Source organism: Lepisma saccharinum, chromosome 1 (assembly GCF_977018435.1).
Source record: "Lepisma saccharinum chromosome 1, izLepSacc3.1, whole genome shotgun sequence".
Taxonomy (NCBI): Eukaryota; Metazoa; Arthropoda; class Insecta; order Zygentoma; family Lepismatidae; genus Lepisma; species Lepisma saccharinum.
The window spans coordinates 121203520-121222583 of NC_139229.1; the positions used below are offsets into that span (position 1 = coordinate 121203520).

Sequence of the window (19064 nt, forward strand, 5' to 3'; positions counted from 1 at the left end):
TATTTTTCGCGATCTGCTTGCAACGCTCCACTCTCAACACTCGTTCTAGCATCTCTTTTCAATGCCTTTCCCAGCCGGACGCCGAGCAGGTTCGGCGTACAGGACTCCTATATTCCTTGCTGCCTTTCTGGAGGGAAAGCTTCAATTTCTACAGCACACGAGTGCTCTCTCCTACGCCAGCGTACGGAGCAGAGAGGTCTACCGTGATTGGTTAATGTGACCCTTCCTGCATTCTGAAGCAGACGACAGCGGTAGAATTCCTACCCAGTTCTTCGCTCTTCGCGCTCATGCAACTCGTGCTATGTGATGCTACAATACGCAATATTGACTGACGTAACTTTATCAATCTCAAATATACTGCTTAATGGCCACTGCATTGTATAATTTATCGCACGAACAGCAATGTGCATTAGAAACTAAAAGATCAACACAGTTTTTGTCAAGTAAGTTGGTGAAGTCCTCGTGGTAGAAATTCAGCCTGTGGCTGCTCTACCACTTAACCCGCAAAACTATTAATTTTTTTTATTGTATTTTTTCGTTATTATATAACTACTTAATATTGTGTTAATGGAAATGTTTAGCATTCATTTGAAAACTCTTAACATCGAATTGTCTCTGGACAAAATTATTTTAAAATGTTTATCAGCATTCTCAAGATATAATAAACAGTGGTCTGAATTACTAATCGGCACTGTCAGTAGAGTGGACGATATTTGGATCATCCACTCTGCTTTGCACAGTGCACCAAGACGACAGAGGTCCCTGGTTCGAATCCCGGCGTGAGCACGGGTGTTCTTTATCAGTGTCCCTTCATCAATATCATCACTCATATTCGCAATTAACCAAAAGTGGTAGAAAAGCGAAATAAAATAAACCAAATCAATCAGTAGTTGGATCATCCACAACAATGACGTCTACTGTTGTGCTGAGGCGCTTGTGATTCAGGTAGGTTTTTTAATGACTTGCATCATGCAGAAAGGTATAGAAAAAGGTATAAAGCATCAGAGTTCAAAACATTTGTGGCATAGTGAGGCATCTAATTTTCTAGCTAAAACATGCATGGATGATGTTTTGTTGAAAACCCAGCTGACTTCAGGCAAATAAACAATACCTGTGGTGACTAATACCATAAGTAAATTATTAAGCAAGAAAGGGCCGACCCTTCCTTCGGACTTGGCGTTCCCACCCGAAATGTCCTTGCTACACCACTGCTTCGGATTTGTTCTCTACACTAATAAATTATAATTATTATAAGACAATTATTTTTTTATGCTTTCAAATTCCATATTGGTAAACAATTAAAATCTTTGCTGTTTTTGTAACTTCTCAAAAAATGTTGATAGAAATACTAACATAAACAACATTATGTATTCTTTTTCCAATTCTCAGGATAGAGTGGAATACAGCTAAATCTCTTCTAGCTCAAACTGACTTCTTGAGTCGTTTGTATAATTACAAGAAGGATGAAATTCCAGATGCTATTATAAAAAAGATCACTCCGTACATCCAAAATCCAAAATTTGTGCCAGTAGAGATTGCAAAAGTTTCCAAAGCCTGCAAATCCATTTGCATGTGGGTAAGGGCAATGGACCGGTATGCTAAAATATCAAGAGTTGTGCAGCCAAAAAGAGAGAGGTAAGATGTGTTTAGGTCACCTGTTTTTGAAAAGGGAAATTGCGAATCGATGTAGGTGTCAACATGCATGCATGTACAATAGTGTTTTGGATTAAAGTTTTTCTATTGACCAAGGGGTTTTACCTTCATTTTTACAAGATCACCTTCTGACCTGGAGGAGTGGTACTGTAAGGACAAGTAACCAGGCTAGTTACCTAGATTTCACCTGAGTCAGCTGTCCAGTTCCTCCTTTTTAGCTTCACGAATCGAACCTTGCTGTTGTATCAGAGAGGTCATGTTGCCTCTGGTTCCTAGTGGCCCTGCAATGGAATCAGTTCCTTGGATCCTAGCTCTCCCCTCTTGGCACTTGCAGTACTCACATTCCTTTCTTCCTGATGAATTCTCTCTGAGTATAGTTTGTTCATCCATTATACGTATAGGCAATCTTGTTCAGCAGTAAATGAAGATTTGTTGTAGCCTGCTGGTAATGTTAGAGTTGTAACTGCGATAACCTTTCTAATGCTCATAAATTTCTTTTTTCTAATGTATGGTTGTTAGAGCAATTTAACACATTTTTAAAGTAATGTTTGGAGACCACATTCTCACTTCATCTCTTAATGATTTGTAAAGATGGCCAACATTACAGTTATAACAATTGAATAAAATAAAAACAATTAACTAATATGTAAAAAACAAGACTAATAAAATGAATTTTCTTGGTAATATTATGAAGAATGAAACTATACAATGCAAGCAATAGATAGACACAGAAGAATTTAAAGTTTTACCAGCACCTTAGAAGTAATGTTTCTTGCATTGTAAAATTATTTCTCTTGTAGTTGAAGGGAGCATGTGTGTGTTCTCCTGAAATGTCACAACAAAAAACTGTGTTTTTATGCTTGTAACAACGGTAGACCACAGGAGAAATAATTCTAGCTTAGAAGTAACCTACAGATTTCAAAACCATTAATAAAGTACTAAAGTCATTGTACATGAACTTTTATATCATAATCATTAATAACAAAATGACAGAATGTTGGTATTAAATCATGAGTTATTTATAGAAGAAATACTGGCCTATTAGAATTATTTGCAAGTGTACCAGTAAATGTATATCCCATTGTCATGTAGTGTGGCTTCAGTACAATTTCTCCATCTCTTGAAGGATCAAATCAGCCAAAATGTTGAGAAACATATCTCAGGTATGTGTTAAAAGTTGTACTTGTATTATTTTACAGAATTCACAAGTTGATTGCCACAGAATTGAAAGCCAAAAAATTATCCACACATATAAGATCTTTTTTCTTCTTCATTCCCTTTTGGGCTGAAAAAGAGAGAGAGATGATCCTAATTTATTTTGTTTTCAGGTTTCTTGCTGCTGAAAAGGAATTAAAGAAAGTTATGGATGATCTCCATACAAAACAGCAACATTTGGCTCGAGTTGAAGAGCAGATGGCAGCACTGCAGGCAGCTTATGATGCTAGCGTAGCAGATAAGATGGAATTGCTAAATAAAATGTCACTTACTGCTGCTCGTTTAGAAAGAGCAGGGAAATTGACTTCTGCACTTGGAGACGAACAGGGAAGATGGGCTCAATCTGTCGAGGTAAGTAATATCAGTAGATTTAAATTTACAGAGGTATGAAATTGCAAGAGGTGTAAGTATAATATTTTGAACATTTCTTCAATGTATCACATTTATCAAATTTATACGAGGGTGGATCATTAAGTTCCGCACAACAATTTTTTTAAAAAAATAAGTTTAATAGGTAAGACAACATAAATTATACACATTGAAACCACATCTTTTAGATACATTTCGACATAGGAGCCAGATATTTCAACATATTTTTCCCAACGTGGCACTAGTTTCAATATACCCTGTTCATAGAACTCCGTCAATTGGGAATACAGCCATCTGAGAACAACTGATTGCACTTCTTCATCGGAATTGAAGCGTTTGCCACCTAGGAATTTCTTCATTGGGCCAAACAGATAGAAGTCTGAAATGTTGAACCGCCCTGACAAGGTTCTGAAATGGATCTGCCAGTCGTTGAGAATTGCCTGCTCAATGGCTGTAACATTCCGTTCCGTTGCAGCTGTTACTGGTTGCCCGGAACGGATGAGTCAACAAAGTTCACACGGCCTCCTTGAAAGAATGTGCACCACCTGGAGATGTTGCTACGGTCCAAACAGTCTTCCCCATACATGCCCAACATTTCCTTGAGAATTTCCTTAGGATTTTGTCGTTTCGCCCACAAAAAACTAACTAGAGCTCTTTGCTTTTCACACGTTGATGACAATAACATGCACACCATCTTTGTTAAGTAATTCACGCTTCTCCCGCAAGAGTTATACCTGATCGAACAAATGCCGTCTGTAGCGCGAACTTCAAACTATACATCTGTAAAATTTCAACGTCCCAGCCACAATAACATCGCGGGAAGAAATTGTTGTATGGTACTTAATGATCTACCCTCGTATTTATAATTCGAAAATTTCATTTTTATTATTATTGATGGTAGCAACTGCATTTGGTTTCCAAGGGAGAATTATTTTTGGTTTATATGAAATCTGAGTGTTTGTCTTTTGTATTTTACAGATATCAGAGTTCCCACTAATCTAGAAATCCTGGTAAACCTTGAAAAGTCGTAGATATTAACCTCTCACTGTAAAGGTTGTGGAAAAGTCATAAAGACATTCAAAAAACTGGGAAAAAAAGGGAATATTAAATATGATTGTTGAACATATCATTTTACATTTTCATATGCACTAATTTTTTACATACATGTTCATATGTGAAAAATGATACACTCTAAAATATGATTTCTGTTTTATCTGCAGCCAGTGCTTTCAGATTTCAATACTAAAACTATACTGTGAATCAAGTTAAGGTACATTAGAACATTACAGAATGGCCTGGAAATCTATTTAAAAATGAAACTGGAACAAACACCTGGTAAAGCATGGGAATTAGGTTTGGTAAAATATTGGATTTAGGTTTTCCTTTCATAGAAAATTACATCCTCATTCCAAGGAGCTTCTGTGTATAATAGAAACTTTACCAAAGCTTTGTACACGGACACGCACAGATAATACAATGTAATGAAAAATGTGGTTAAGTCCAAGCTAACTCACTAACTTGTTTGAACGCTAATCTGAAATGCTGGAGTTTCCAATGGGTAGAGTCATGCATATTTTGTTTTTGATGACAATATGAAGTAACATGCTGTAAATGTTAATTTTTCATGTTCCTTAAAGGTGTGAGGTGCATTTCCTACACTGTTTTGTCACGAAATGATGCGAAAAGAACTGCAAAATGCGAAATAGACTCTTGAACATGAAATCTAGAGTTTATTTATGTACTCTAAGTTTGAATGAACTCCTGTGAGTTATGCAATTAGCAGAAAATTGATTAATTTTGCTGTAAATAATTGAGAAACAAAAATGGACCCCTTTATACAGGAATAAACTTAATACTATGGAAACTACATCGATGCGCTATTACAAGGGATATGTTTATTTTGTGTAATAAGTGCAGTTTTTAAATCATATTTAGGATTACATTCACAATTTTAACACCAAAATGTTATATGTTAGTTATAACTAGGGCTAGGATTTTAATGCAAATGCATCTTTTTTTTTTGGCAAGACAGAAATATTATATAAGTAGATAGGAACATGTTTTACATGTAAGTGAATAAATTGGGATGCCTTTGTTAGGGCATTTTTTTTTGCTTTTTTTGACCCTTTTTGGATTAAAGGTCATTTTTTAAACTTTTTAAACAGTTAAGTCATTTTTTGGCCTTTTAAAAGTCATATTATGCATTTTTCTACATTTTGGTGAAAGAAGGGGCATTTTACATGCAAATGTAATCCTTTGAAGGAGAGAGGTTCTCGACTCTCATCTTATTGCCTTCAGCGCAGATCTGAACGACTGTATTTGAAGAAACAAATAAATTCTGTGCAAGGTATCGAAATGTCAACCTTACTCTACGTTATACTGGAATGTTGCAGGCCTACGAGTATCTGGCGCCTGGACTCACAGCTAGTATATCTCTGCGGCTTCTGTTGTGTCGTTCACATATACGTACATCTGTGACTGTCAATTGGTCCATTTCATCTTATCACCATGCATCCCCATCGTCGCGATTAGCTAGAAGTGGCTGAAATGTGACATTAAATAAACCAAATCAATCAACGAAAAACATCAAATTATAGAAAGGCAAGAACAAGCATCGTAGAAGAAATTTGTTGGACACGACATTCTTTTCCATTTCTGAGTTTATTCCACAGTCTATTGTCAAGAAAAAGTTCAGATTTATGATGTACGTTTTCTAACGAGAGTTAGAAAAAGAAAGAACAGCTGCAGCATGTTTTCCATTACAAGCACAGAATAATTTTTGCCGAAGCTGTACAATTATTAAATGGTAACGCAGCAACAGCTGTACCTTGTAGCTAACCACACTAGGGTGCTGCATCTGTCCACTGGATGGAATACTGTTCCATAACCAAAGAGCGAGTGTAAATTCTTTGAATCGGTCATTCAACTAGACGAAAGGTTTCCAAATTCACACATTCCAAGATTTTAGAAACTATGAACGATAATATTATACACACACTCAAATAGAAATAGTAAGTTGGATTAAGAACCTTCAATCATTTTTACGATTATGTGTGCTCGACTTGAAATCAGATACAAGCTGTTGTGTAACAATTCAGCTCAAACAATGTGATTTCCTCCTCTATCAGTAAATACATTGTCGCCGAACGGATTATTGTTAAAATGACAAGGGGTACAAAGTATTGTGCTCTGTATTGGACATTTTGTCAGGGAAGCAATTTGCACTCCATGGAATTGAAAGTGACTTAACAGCTAGTGATATTGTTCATTTCAAGTACGCTCCTCTTGCGTGGGTGGAAGACAAGAGAAGTTTTTCCATGTACAAGGAAGGCTATCTTGTCCAACAACTGACAATCATTCGCTTTTGAAAATTTGCATATGATTTTCGTTGTGTACTGCAACTTGGTAGTTAAAGTGTAAAAGATGACAAAGGTGAACTTTCTTACTTGTACTATGAACATGAACATGTGATAGATTCTGTAACGTTAATTTGTAATTTGAATTTCTCTTGGTAGTTTATAAATTTGTTCTACAAATCTTTCAGATTTTTTAGGTCATTTTTCTAAGTTTATAGGGCATTTTCTTGCATGTATTAGGTCGTAAATGCATTTTTTAAAGGTCATTTTTTGGCAATTTTAAGGTCATCAAAATCCTAGCCCTGGATAAGAGTGGGTTAAGCAAAATTGTTGATTATATTTTTGTTCTTATGTTTAATAAGTAGAATCTATTTTCATATTATATACCGCTTTTGATCCGATTTTGCTCTGCTATAACACCGAACTGTTATTTTATTTACTGCTTTCGAACCCGAAATTGACTCTGTTTTTGTACCGAAATTTTGCTTTTTTATTTACCAAAAATATGTGCCTCTACTAATGGGACTTGTTGAACTACAGTTTTCATTGGCAAGTTCCGGTTATTCAGTAAAGTCTGTATGGGCCATATTAAACAAATATATATACGTGGGTCGTTCAATATATAAGTTTCTGTATGCTGTAAAAATTTTTATTTTTAAGATACGTTAGAAAACTATACATACATGTGTAGGAGGATCCTTCCTCACTTCTCCACATAATCCCCATAGAGATTCAGGCATTTGTCCCACCGTTGCACCAATTTGTCCATACCCTTTGCAATAAAATCAGGGCTCTGGCTATTGAGCACTATTGTCACATTACGCTTCACTTCTTCATCTGTTTCGAAACGGTAACCTTGCAATTCAGACTTTAACACCGGAATAAGATGGAAATCACTCTGTGCTAAATCGGGGCTGTATGGAGGATGGGGCAGCTGTTCCCACCCCAATTCTTCAATTTTGTGTTGTGTTTGCACTGCTGAGTGGGGGCGAGCGTTATCATCAAGAAGAATGACACCAGCTGACAGGAGACCTGGTTGCTTATGTCGAATTGCGTTTTTCAGTTTATCCAATGTTTGACAATAACGGTCAGCATTAATTGTTCTTCCTCGCTCCAAAAAGTCCATCAGCAGAACACCCTTAGCATCCATGCTTCTGAACTCCTTATGACGCGAGCCCGTGTTTTCCGAACAAGCATTTACTTTTCGCCCTTGAGCGCATTCACCTTCACGTCTGATAACGAATTGATTGTTGTTCCTTGTAGACGAAGGATGGCGCTTGTCAACCATGTGCTTCTTTTTAATGGCATTGCTTTATACAATATTTTATAGCACAGGGATACTTACATATTGAACGTCCCTAGTATGTATAATTAAATTTTCTGATATTATTTATTAATTACAACGGAACTGTAGTGGCTATGCGTTCCACAGACAATGGTGGGAATCCTAGTCTGTCCCATAGGTGTTCTGTGTAAGTGACCTTCATCAGTTTCATCTCATCACTCATCCTCGTCACAATTAGCCAAAAGTGGCAGAAAAGCGATGCTAAATAACAAAAGTCAAATCAAATCAAGTCTGGCACAGATTATAGTATTATTTTTTCAGGGTAGAGTTGACTGCAAACTCACATTGGCTACCACAGTCATGTCTATTTCATTTAATGTATTTGCTTCATTTTATTTACAGAACTTTGGTGTGGAGCTAGTAAATGTTGTTGGAAATGCCCTTGCAGCCTCCGGTTGTGTTGCATACCTTGGAGCTTTCACAAGTAATTACAGAGTAGAGTTAGTAGAACTGTGGATCGAGAAATGCAATGAGATAAAAATTCCAATTTCTCAAAATTTCAGGTAAATGTATGAAGCAAAATGTTCCTTTTTTAGACTTGAGTAGACTTTCAAATATATATATTGTAACATTTTTACTAGTATTTTATATATATTTATATATATATATATATCTAAAATGCAATGAACCATTTATCTTAGACTAAAGGTTTGTGGTGTCTTATATGAATATAACATTTGACTTCTCACAACCTAATTAGATATTATTTAAATCAGATGTACAGAACAGTGAAAACGTCGATGCCATAATTTTTAGTGAAGTAATATCAGGCGTGAATATGCTGGAAATAATTGCAACATTTTATTTATTTATTGGAACTCTGAAGGTTAAGTGTATTATGTGGTAATATGCAAAACTCCAAATGTTATTAGTTCTTTTAAACTAAAGGCAAAACTGATCGTGTCAAAGCATTTTATTCCATGACTTGCATATTTTCTTTATCTTTACAGTATGATAAATGTGTTAGCTGATCCTTATGAAATCAGGCAGTGGAACTCTTTTGGTTTGCCAAGAGACAATATTTCAACAGAAAATGGAATCTTAGCCACTCGTGCTAGAAGATGGCCACTTATGATAGATCCCCAGGATCAGGTGAAAAAAAACTTTCTTATATTATAGATAATGTATGAACTGTTTCGATGGTAACTGCATCTACGATGAAAATTAATAATATAATTGATGGGCTCGGGTGTAAAATATGGTAAGTGACATTTTGGTCATTTTGGAGTTACAATGTGCATCGTGTAGTCCATCGTAAATCGAGTCGAATCGTACTCAAAGTGTTTCGTTTCATCAACAGATGACAGAACTAGATGTGTTGAAAGTTATGGTATCTACCAGTTGTGTCATGTAAAGTATGGTAAGTAGCAAAGATGGCAGCGAAACTGCTGTTACTGAATTGCAACGTGTCTCAGAAAGTTCGTGAGTATTGAGGCAACAGCAAAGATAAGAACGAGTAAGAAAGTGTATATGATTCCCATAATGACCCGGAATATGTACCACCAACTAAGAATGAGGAGAATGAAGAGGTTGCCAATAAAAAATGCTACTAAAACTGTGCATGGCCATGTACATTCTATTTCATGTAAAACGTGGTATCTACTGTAGATACCATTGTTTACATGCAGCAGTGATCAAAATGGCAGTTTCGAATAAAATTGTACTCTCGTACCTGGATGTGAACTGCGATCTAGTAGAGAAGCACATACTTTTCTTCTACTAGATATAAATAACTGTAGTCACATAGAAATTCGTTTGATTTTTAATTGGGTATGCACATTTAAGGCTGCCTTACAAGCAACGTCAAAAATGTATTACACTTAAGGAATATGTAATTTGATATGAATCTTATCAATTATTTGGAACAGTTTAGTTTTTTATAAAATATTTCTTTCATAAATCTGTAATGTGAATTTTAAAAGTTATAATATTTTTATGGTGGACCTAATAACGTATTTGTAATTTAATTATCTTTCGTATTTCTGATATGTGTGACTTTGATGAAAGCAAATTATTTTATTGTTCATATTGCAAATATGTCTTCTTCTTGGTTCGAAATTATAACTATTTTATTTCATAAGAGCTAAATATGAGTGAAAACTATTAAAAATTTAAACCCTGTGTACATTTGAAATCATTCTTTACAAACATGTCAAGTTAAAGAAAAATGCAACAGAAAGTTACAAGGTCATAATTGTGTCTTCATTGATTTGCTTTATTTTACTTCGCATCTTGTCACTTTTGGCTTATTTGTGAAGATGGAGATAAGTGATGATATGATGAAACTGATGAATAAGCACTCATAAACATCCATGCTCAGGCCGGAATTCGAACCCGGGACCCCTGGTTTCCTAACCACTCCGCCACAGGGGCTGGTAATTGTTATCTTGAAAATAGAGATTTAAACTAGGGATGGCCTTTTCGAAAAAAAAAAAAATGTTTTTCGATTTTCGAAAATTAAATTTTTCAATTTTTCGGTTTTCGGTTTTTCGAAGAAAAAATATAGTTTTTCGAAAAAGAAAATCCTTTTTCTCTTTCTTGTTTTTCGAGGAAAAAATCGTCGAAAAGAAGGTTTTAAGATTTTTTTTTTCGTTTTTCGAAAAAAAATTCTTTTTTCGAAAATAAAAATAGTTTTTCGTTTTTCAAAAAAAATTCTTTTTTCGAAAATAAAAATAGTTTTTTGTTCTTCCCTTTTTTTTCAGAAAAATTTCGTAGTCCTTCCACTTTTAATTTTCGAAAAACATATTTTTAGATTTTCAGTTTTTCGAAGAAATGGAGGCCATCCCTATTTTATGTATAAATTGCTTATTGAATCACAAAAATCTAATATTGCCATGGTATGCAATTTGGGTAGTCTATGTAACTCAGCTTTGTATCAAGAGAGGGTTGTGAATCACATTCTGCTTGGGATGCTGAGGTAATAAATAGAGCCTCTCTGTGTGTGAAGTAGATATGTGAAGCTGAAAAATCGCTCATATATAAGCATTTTTTTACGATTATTGATCTCCATATAGATATAAGGAAGTTATTTTTAATCACAACATTCAAAACTTTTTTTTTTTAATACTAACTTAATAAAACGATGAAATCTACTTTTCTAATGGTGTTCATTTCAGTCATATACATAGGAAAGCAAAAACTTGTTACAACAAGTAGTTCAGGTTATTGTTTATTGAATAAAATTATTAATATTAAAGGCTTTCATTTTCGTGTTACAAATTGTTATGGTTGCTATAAAAAGTCTAATGTCAAAATATTATTCCTTGAACAACCCTCCAACAAATCGCATGTAGCACCACCGGAAAAATAATTCTGAAGAAATATCATGTGTGTATGATAGTAAACATACAAGTGAATCATATTTGCTGTAAATAATTTAGAAATTTATTTTAATTTGTAAATCAGATTTTTTTGAAACATCAACTTTCAGCATCTCGAAACCTGCATTTTGTCACTTACCATGTTTTACACCCGAGCCCTTCAATTAGAAGTCATGAAGTAGGATGTATCATTTTAATCACTCATACTTACCATATGTATTAAATGTATACACTACATCATTTGTATGCTGGTGTAGTGATATGGCATTTATTTAATGCTAATGGTAAACTTGCTGTATCAGGGTATTCATGTTTTATTGAATCAGTATTGATATTGGTAAATTTTATATCAGATATTTATCCTTTACCATTTCCAGTATCAGTAAACATTTCATTAGTACACTTCTGTTCACAAAAAGTGGAACACTTGTTCAATATGAAGTCCAGCTTCGTAGGTGATCGTGTCTGGCAGTACAGCTGAAGTAAGTGTATGGAAAGCAGCAGGGTTGTTTACTATCAAACATTTTAACCACATGAAGGGAATTTTGTCTCTCTTAGACTCAAAGAAAAGGGCTAACGGAAAGATTGCAGTGTAAATATTAATTAACTGGACTGTCCACGTCTACAATGAAAGAAATGTAAATGCAAAAAATTCGTGAAAAATATATTTAAAAAACGCATTTTTGACGTTCGTGAAAAAGTGGTTATCACAATGCGTTAGAATGCGAGGGCCCCGGGTTTGAATTTGGTCTGATCATGGGTGTTCCTTTTGAGTCTCTCTTTATCGTTGCGAGTAGCCGAAAATGGAAGAAAAGCAACACTAAATAACGAAATGAAAAAAAAAAATGCAATTATTTGGTCTAGGAATTAATTCGTGCACCTGGACAAGAGATGGCGTAACGAGCTTATCGTCCCACAGTTCCGTGTAGCCACACATGCGTTGAAAACTCCTGTCAGTGCGCATCGTTCGTAGTATAGGGCAGTTGATTGACGCGTCAACAACAGCATTTTGTAGTCAACTGAACATGGCGCAGTTCGTGCCAGATAAAGTGTTTTTGCGGGGTGTTCTGCTTCATTACTTTAACATGCAGAAAAGTGCTACCGAAAGTCATCGTATTTTGGTGGAAGTGTATGGTGACCATGCGCTAGCTGAGCGAACATGTCAGAAGTGGTTTGCATGGTTTAGAAGTGGTGATTTCGGCCTGGAAGACCAAGAGCGACCTGGACAGCCAAAAAAATTTGAAGACGAAGAATTGAGAGCATTGCTCGATCAGGATTCGTGTCAAACGCAGGAAGAACTTGCAGAAGCATTAGGCGTTGATCAAACAACAGTTTCCAAACACCTCAAAGCCATGGGAATGATTCAAAAGATGTCACATTGGGTTCCACATGAATTGAAAGACAGAGACGTTGAAAGACGAAAAACCATTTGCGAATTGCTGCTTCAAAGACAGAAAAGAAAGGGGTTTTTGCATCGCATTGTTACTGGCGATGAGAAGTGGATCCATTACGAGAACCCGAAATGAAAAAAGGCCTGGGTGAAGCCAGGTGAACCAGGTCCATCACAACCGAAACGAGATATTCACTGTGCAAAGGTTATGCTGTGCATATGGTGGGATATGAAAGGTGTGGTGTACTATGAGCTGCTGCAACCAGGTGAAACTATTAATGGAGAACGTTATCGACTACAATTAATGCGTTTGAAGCAAGCTCTGGCCAGGAAAAGACCAGAATGGGAGAACAGACATGATAAACTTATTTTTCAACATGATAACGCTCGCCCACATGTTGCAAAACCGGTTAAAACCTATTTAGAAAATGTCGGATGGGAAGTTTTACTCCACCCGCCATATTCACCAGACGTTGCTCCTTCGGACTTCTACTTGTTCGATTGCATGAATAACGATTTGATTGGACAGCAGTTCACTTCTTCAGAAGATATCGAAAAATGGGTCTCTGACTGGATCGCTTCAAAGGATGAGGACTTCTTTCGCTACGGAATCCGTAACTTGCCTGACAGATGGGCGAAAGTGGTGGCTCGCGATGGACAATATTTTTTTTAAGGTATTTATGTATTTTGTGTTTGAACTACAGCTTCAATGTGTGCGTAACAACCGCACGAATTAATTCCTAGACCAAATAGAATCAGCAAGGTGGAAATAGTGCTGTTGTATTTCCTGAAAATGATGCAAAAAAAAAAAAGGCTTGGTGGTTGTTTTGCATTCAGATGACCAACCTCTCCCCCCTCTCCGAAGGCTGGGAGACAATGGAGCGAAGAGGAATGATACGACGTCTGGGGTCCCGGGTTCGATACTTGGGGGAAACCCTGGGGGGTAAAGGCGGTCAGGGGCGTGATGGTGAGGGAAGAAAGGCAAGAGGACAGCACGACCGAGATGATAGGGTTGGGAGCTGTGATGATTTGGCAAGGAATGAAAGCGTGGGAGGGAGACCGGCAAAAGGGTCCGAGGTTCGAATCCTGGCCTGGGCATGCGCCCCCCCCCACACACAAAAGTTACGGGAACAAGAAGAAATCATTGAGTGCTGAGGGGGGGGCAACTCCCCGTTGCGAGACACGACCAATCGTGAAAGGGGAAGGTAACATATTTGGATTTTTGTAAGTGAAGATCTCAAAGAAGTAGAAATAAGAAACGACAGCCTCTGAACCGCCACCATCTGAACCGCCACCATCGACATCCAGAAATGAAAGAGAGAGAGAGAGACAGAGAGAGGGAGGGGGGCTTATGTGCGGGGGCTGCATCCATATCTCTCTTTTCTCTCTAAACACACCCATGCCCTGGCCATAAAGGAAGAGGGAAGATAGTGAACACCATCCCGCACTAGCTCTTCCCACCCCCACCCCTAGGGGTGCCAGGGGAGATAGGCCGAAATACGCTAGCAAAGTCGGGGGGGGGGGGCAAAATAAGATAAGGAAGAGGTAGAGAGAGAAATGACTACGTACTCAACAAATGCACATTGTGAGGGAAATGTGTTTCAAGTTGTCAGGCACAGTGTGAACTCCACACAAATTTGGTAAGAGTAGATCGGAAAGTTTCCTGCGTGATTTCTAAACTTTTTGTTGAGTTTGCCCCATGCCTTACAACTTGAAACAGTTTCCTCAAAATGTACTTTTGTTGAGTTCGCCCTTCGTATCCGCAATGCCTCATATGGCAAACAGAATCACAAAGTCGGCACTGAATATGCGATGGGATAAATAATACAAATCCAAAAGCAAGAAGAGTTTATGTCACAGCCAGGGAGGCACATAAGAGGAGGTACCCCCCCCCCCCCACACACACACACATATCCATCAGTCATCCAGGCTATTGACAATAAGTCAAAAGTTTTCCTCTCATTTAACTTTAACAGTAAATTGAATTCAACGAGTTTTAGCAGCAACACAACAAAGAAACAAATACGTCCAAAACTCAAATTGTATAGAGCAACTATCACAAACTCGCAAAGTTTAATCTTTTCAATAATTATTTTCTTCTTGCCACTTGAACTAAACCAAAATGACAAGACCTATGACTAAGTAAAATAATTACGTGACATTTATTTGGCAGGAAAAAAGTTACTTGCAACTGCTGGGATTTGAACCTAGGATTTCAGATTACAAAGCTGGCCTTTAACCGACATGGCCACAAGCCACGGTGAGGAAACCAAGCTATTTGGGTAATTTCTTCATCAGATTGCATCCTTTCCTGGCCAGCTCGAAACTTTTGATGTCGCTTCTCGCTAATTACATTCATTTGAAAGCAATATGCTTCATAAGATAGTGTTTGTATACTGTGCACATTGCTGACAGAATACAAGTGAAGCTTGTGCATGAGAATTAATGAAGACGTTGGGAAGTCGTGCTTTTGTGAAAGGTTAGTGTTTCCAACTCTAAATGATCATCGTGATCTACCTTCCGTCAACATAGTGGATTCTGCTATGTGACGACGAATCTTATTAACCAACGGCACATATATTATACTATTTTTAAATTATTTATTTAAAAAAGAAGAGTCATTATTCTGGAATCTACAGAGACATTCATTCAGCAGGTACAGATTTTACGAGGCTGACAATTCTATTTTTGTGCTCCATTACGAAACCAATGTACACATGTAAAAAAAGGAAAGCCCGAGAATTTATATTTTACAAAAATTCAATTTATTGTTAAAGTTAATTGAGAAAACCATTGACTTATTGTTAATAGCCTGGATGACTGATGTGTGTGTGTGTGTGTGTGTGTGTATGTGTGTGTGGTGCGATGAGGGTACCACCTCTCATGTGCCTCCCTGGCTCTAACATAAACTCTTTTTGCTTTCGGATTTCTATTATTTTTCCCATCAGAAATTCAGTGTCGACTTTGCGATTCTGTTGCCAAGGTGGATGGGGAAGGAGTTCATATATTCTTCAAGCCTTCTCCCAGGCTAGGATAACACTTTTTCTGAAAGAAAAAATAAGTTGAATTTTTTGCATCATTTTCAGGACAATATTGACTGACGTAACTTTACCAAACTCAGATATACCACTTCATAATGGCCACTGCATTGTATAATTTATCACACAAACAGCGATGTGCATTTAAAACTAAAAGATCAACACAGTTTTTGTCAAATAAGTTGAAGTCCTTGTGGTAGAAGTCCAGCCTGTGGCTGCTCTACCACTTAACCCGCAAAACTATTATTTATTATTATTATTATTTCGATAGTATGTGTCAATGGAAATGTTTAGCATTCATTTGGAAAACTCTTAACAACGAATAATCTCTGGACAAAATTATTTTAAAATGTTTATCAACATTCTCAAGATGTAATAAACAGTGGTTTGAATTACTAATCGGCACTGTTACGTCAGTTGCATGTACTATAGTTGAATCATCCACCACCTCCGTGTCAGTGTGTTTTGCACAGCGCGCCAAGATGACAGAAGCCCCTGATTCGAATCCCGGGGTGAGCACAGCTGTTCTTTGTGAGTGTCCTTTCATGAATATCATCACTCATATTTATATTCGCAATAAACCAAAAGTGGTAGAAAAGCAAAATAAAATAAAAAAAATCAATCAGTAGTTGGATCATCCACAACAATGACATCTACTATTATTCAGAGGCGCTTGTGATTCAGGTAGATTTCTTAATGACTTGTGTCATGCAGAAAGGTACAAAAAAAAGTATAAAACACCAGAGTTCAAAACATTTGTGGCATAAAACATGCTAAACATGCTAAAACATGCATGGATGATGTTTTGTTGAAAACCCAGCTGACTTCAGGCAAATAATTAATACCTGTGGCGACTAATACCATAAGTAAATTATTAAGCAATAATGTCCTTTGGACTTGGCGTTCCCACCCGAAATGCCCATGCTACGCCACTGGTTGCTTCTCTTCCATTCCATTTTCGGCTACTTGCAACGATGAAGAGGGACTCAAAGAGAACACCCATGCTCAGGCCAAATTCGACCCTGGGTCCCTCGCATTCTAATGCATTTGTGATAACCACTTCTTCATGAACGTCAAAAATGCATTTTTTAAATATATCTTTCACAAATTTTTTGCATTTACGTTACTTTCATTGTAGACATGGACACTCCAGTTAATTAATATTTACGCTGCAATCTTTCCGTTAACAGTTTTCTTTGAGTCTAAGAGACACAAAATTCCCTTCATGTGGTTAAAATGCTAGTAAGCAACCCTGCTGCTTTCCATACACTTACTTCGGCTGTACTGCCAGACTCGATCACCTACGAAGCTGGACTTCAACTCAAACGAGTGTGCTACTTTTTGTGAACAGAAGTGTACATTATTAATGAATTCATTGCAGCTTAACTACACAATTCATGGAAATAACCAGAAGTATGCCTGTAAATATTCTTTGATCCATTTATGTGGTTATCATAACAGTAAATGAGTTCTTTTTCTCCAAAATTTTCAGAATAATTTTCCACATTCACAGAATAATATTGGCGGTGATTAATTTAGATGGTTAGCCTGTAATAACCATGACAGTGATATTTGTAGATACCAAATCAGTATAGACATATGACTACCTTATCTTTGCAGGCCAACAGATGGGTTCGTCAGATGGAACATGACAATGGGTTAAAGGTTATCAAACTTACAGATTCTAACTTTCTTCGTATTTTGGAGAGTTGCGTGAGAACTGGAATACCAGTACTACTAGAGGAAATTGGCGAGACACTTGATCCTACTTTAGAACCCATCCTTCTGAAACAAACATTTGTTCAAGTAAGTTTATACATACATATTTGCACACAGCAACGAAAAATTCCACCTTTCAAAATTAGTTAAGACTGAAACTTTAATCTAACGAATTGCTTTACATTGCAACTTGCATTATGCATTGATCTGGTATTAATATGATTTTGGCAATATAGAATGTAAAATTTCAGACCTACAGGAGAAACAGGATGATAGTTCATGAATATTATATTACCAGAACACCAGTCTGTAATTTGTGTGTGTTTTCATAACTTGTATACACTTAGTACAGTGGGATCCATGAGTAGTACCGTGTTCCATGTTCGTGCACTTTATTTGACCCAATAGCAGCTTCAAGAATTAAAAGAAAAATCAAAACAACTTCTGCACCAGCATACATAAAAATCCATAGCTTAAAAACACATAGGATCTAAATGAAAAATTAATGAAAATAGTCATGGACAATTTCCATGGTACTACTCATGGATCCCACTGTACAAAGGCTATTGAAATTAAAGGAACCTGAAGACCTCATTGACAGAATGGTTAGTGTAAGAGACCAATAGATTCGATTCCTGGGTGAGGCATGGATGTTTCATTCTGGGGTTAAGTAGCAGAACCTTGCCCTTCAATAAATAATAATTGAATTGACTTGAATTGAACTATTCATTCTCATCACCTCAATTAGCACAGAGAAATAGAAAAGAAACCTATCTTTGTAGAATATTTTTAGGGAATGTTTATGATTTGTCAATTACTTTTTTCCTCAAGGGCGGAAGATTGCTAATTCGTCTTGGTGACTCCGATGTGGAATATGACAAGAATTTCAAATTCTACATGACGACAAAAATGTCCAATCCTCACTATCTTCCAGAAATATGCATTAAAGTGACCATAATAAATTTCACTGTAACAAAACTAGGTTTAGAAGATCAGTTACTGAGGTAAGATTTGCATTACTTTTGTAAAATAGAAAAAGAAAACATTAAATAGGAAAGGTGTGACATGGAGGTGTGTAAATGTAAGGGCGAATGTGAGTAAGCATATGAATGAGAGAGGAAAATGTTTGTTTATGAATGAAGATTTGTAATTGAATACCATTTTTTTCAGTGATGTCGTACGTTTAGAAAGGCCTGATCTGGAAAAAACAAGAAATGAATTAATTGTAAAGATCAATGAAGATAAGAAACAACTTAAGGGCATTGAAGACAAGATCCTAAGGCTTCTATTTACATCTCAAGGAAACATACTGGATGATGAAGAACTTATAGAAACATTAAATGAAAGTAAGGTAAGACATTAAATTTATGAATATAAACATAGTGAGTAGAGTCTGTGAATCAGTTCTGACTTAGTTGAATGCTGTTCTTGAAGGAAGCTTTTTTGTTGCAACCCAAAATTTAAAGTAATAAAGAGATAAAAGTAAGTAACAAAGCAACAATGATGCCGCAAAAAAAGAAATGAGTGGAGAGTCTTTCGCATTCAAAACATATGAAAAAAAATTAACATTTATTTATCAAGTAAGTGTATTTGTTTGTTGAAGCTGGTAAGGAGGATGGGGGTCAGAGCAGTCAACTCCTGCCTTCTCTTTGACGCCAT

General features: G+C 36.4%; 1 protein-coding gene across 3 annotated transcripts in view; it reads left to right on the forward strand.

Annotated features, from left to right (window-relative positions):
- Dhc16F (Dynein heavy chain at 16F) overlaps positions 1-19064 on the forward strand; it is a 224355-nt gene that overhangs the window by 159739 nt on the left and 45552 nt on the right. For all 3 annotated transcript variants that reach the window (XM_083138102.1, XM_083138119.1, XM_083138111.1), the window contains 7 exons: positions 1390-1635; positions 2982-3219; positions 8281-8441; positions 8889-9030; positions 17307-17492; positions 18237-18409; positions 18576-18756. In XM_083138102.1, the coding sequence (XP_082994228.1) occupies positions 1390-1635; positions 2982-3219; positions 8281-8441; positions 8889-9030; positions 17307-17492; positions 18237-18409; positions 18576-18756 (1327 nt within the window). The remainder of the gene's footprint in view (positions 1-1389; positions 1636-2981; positions 3220-8280; positions 8442-8888; positions 9031-17306; positions 17493-18236; positions 18410-18575; positions 18757-19064) is intronic.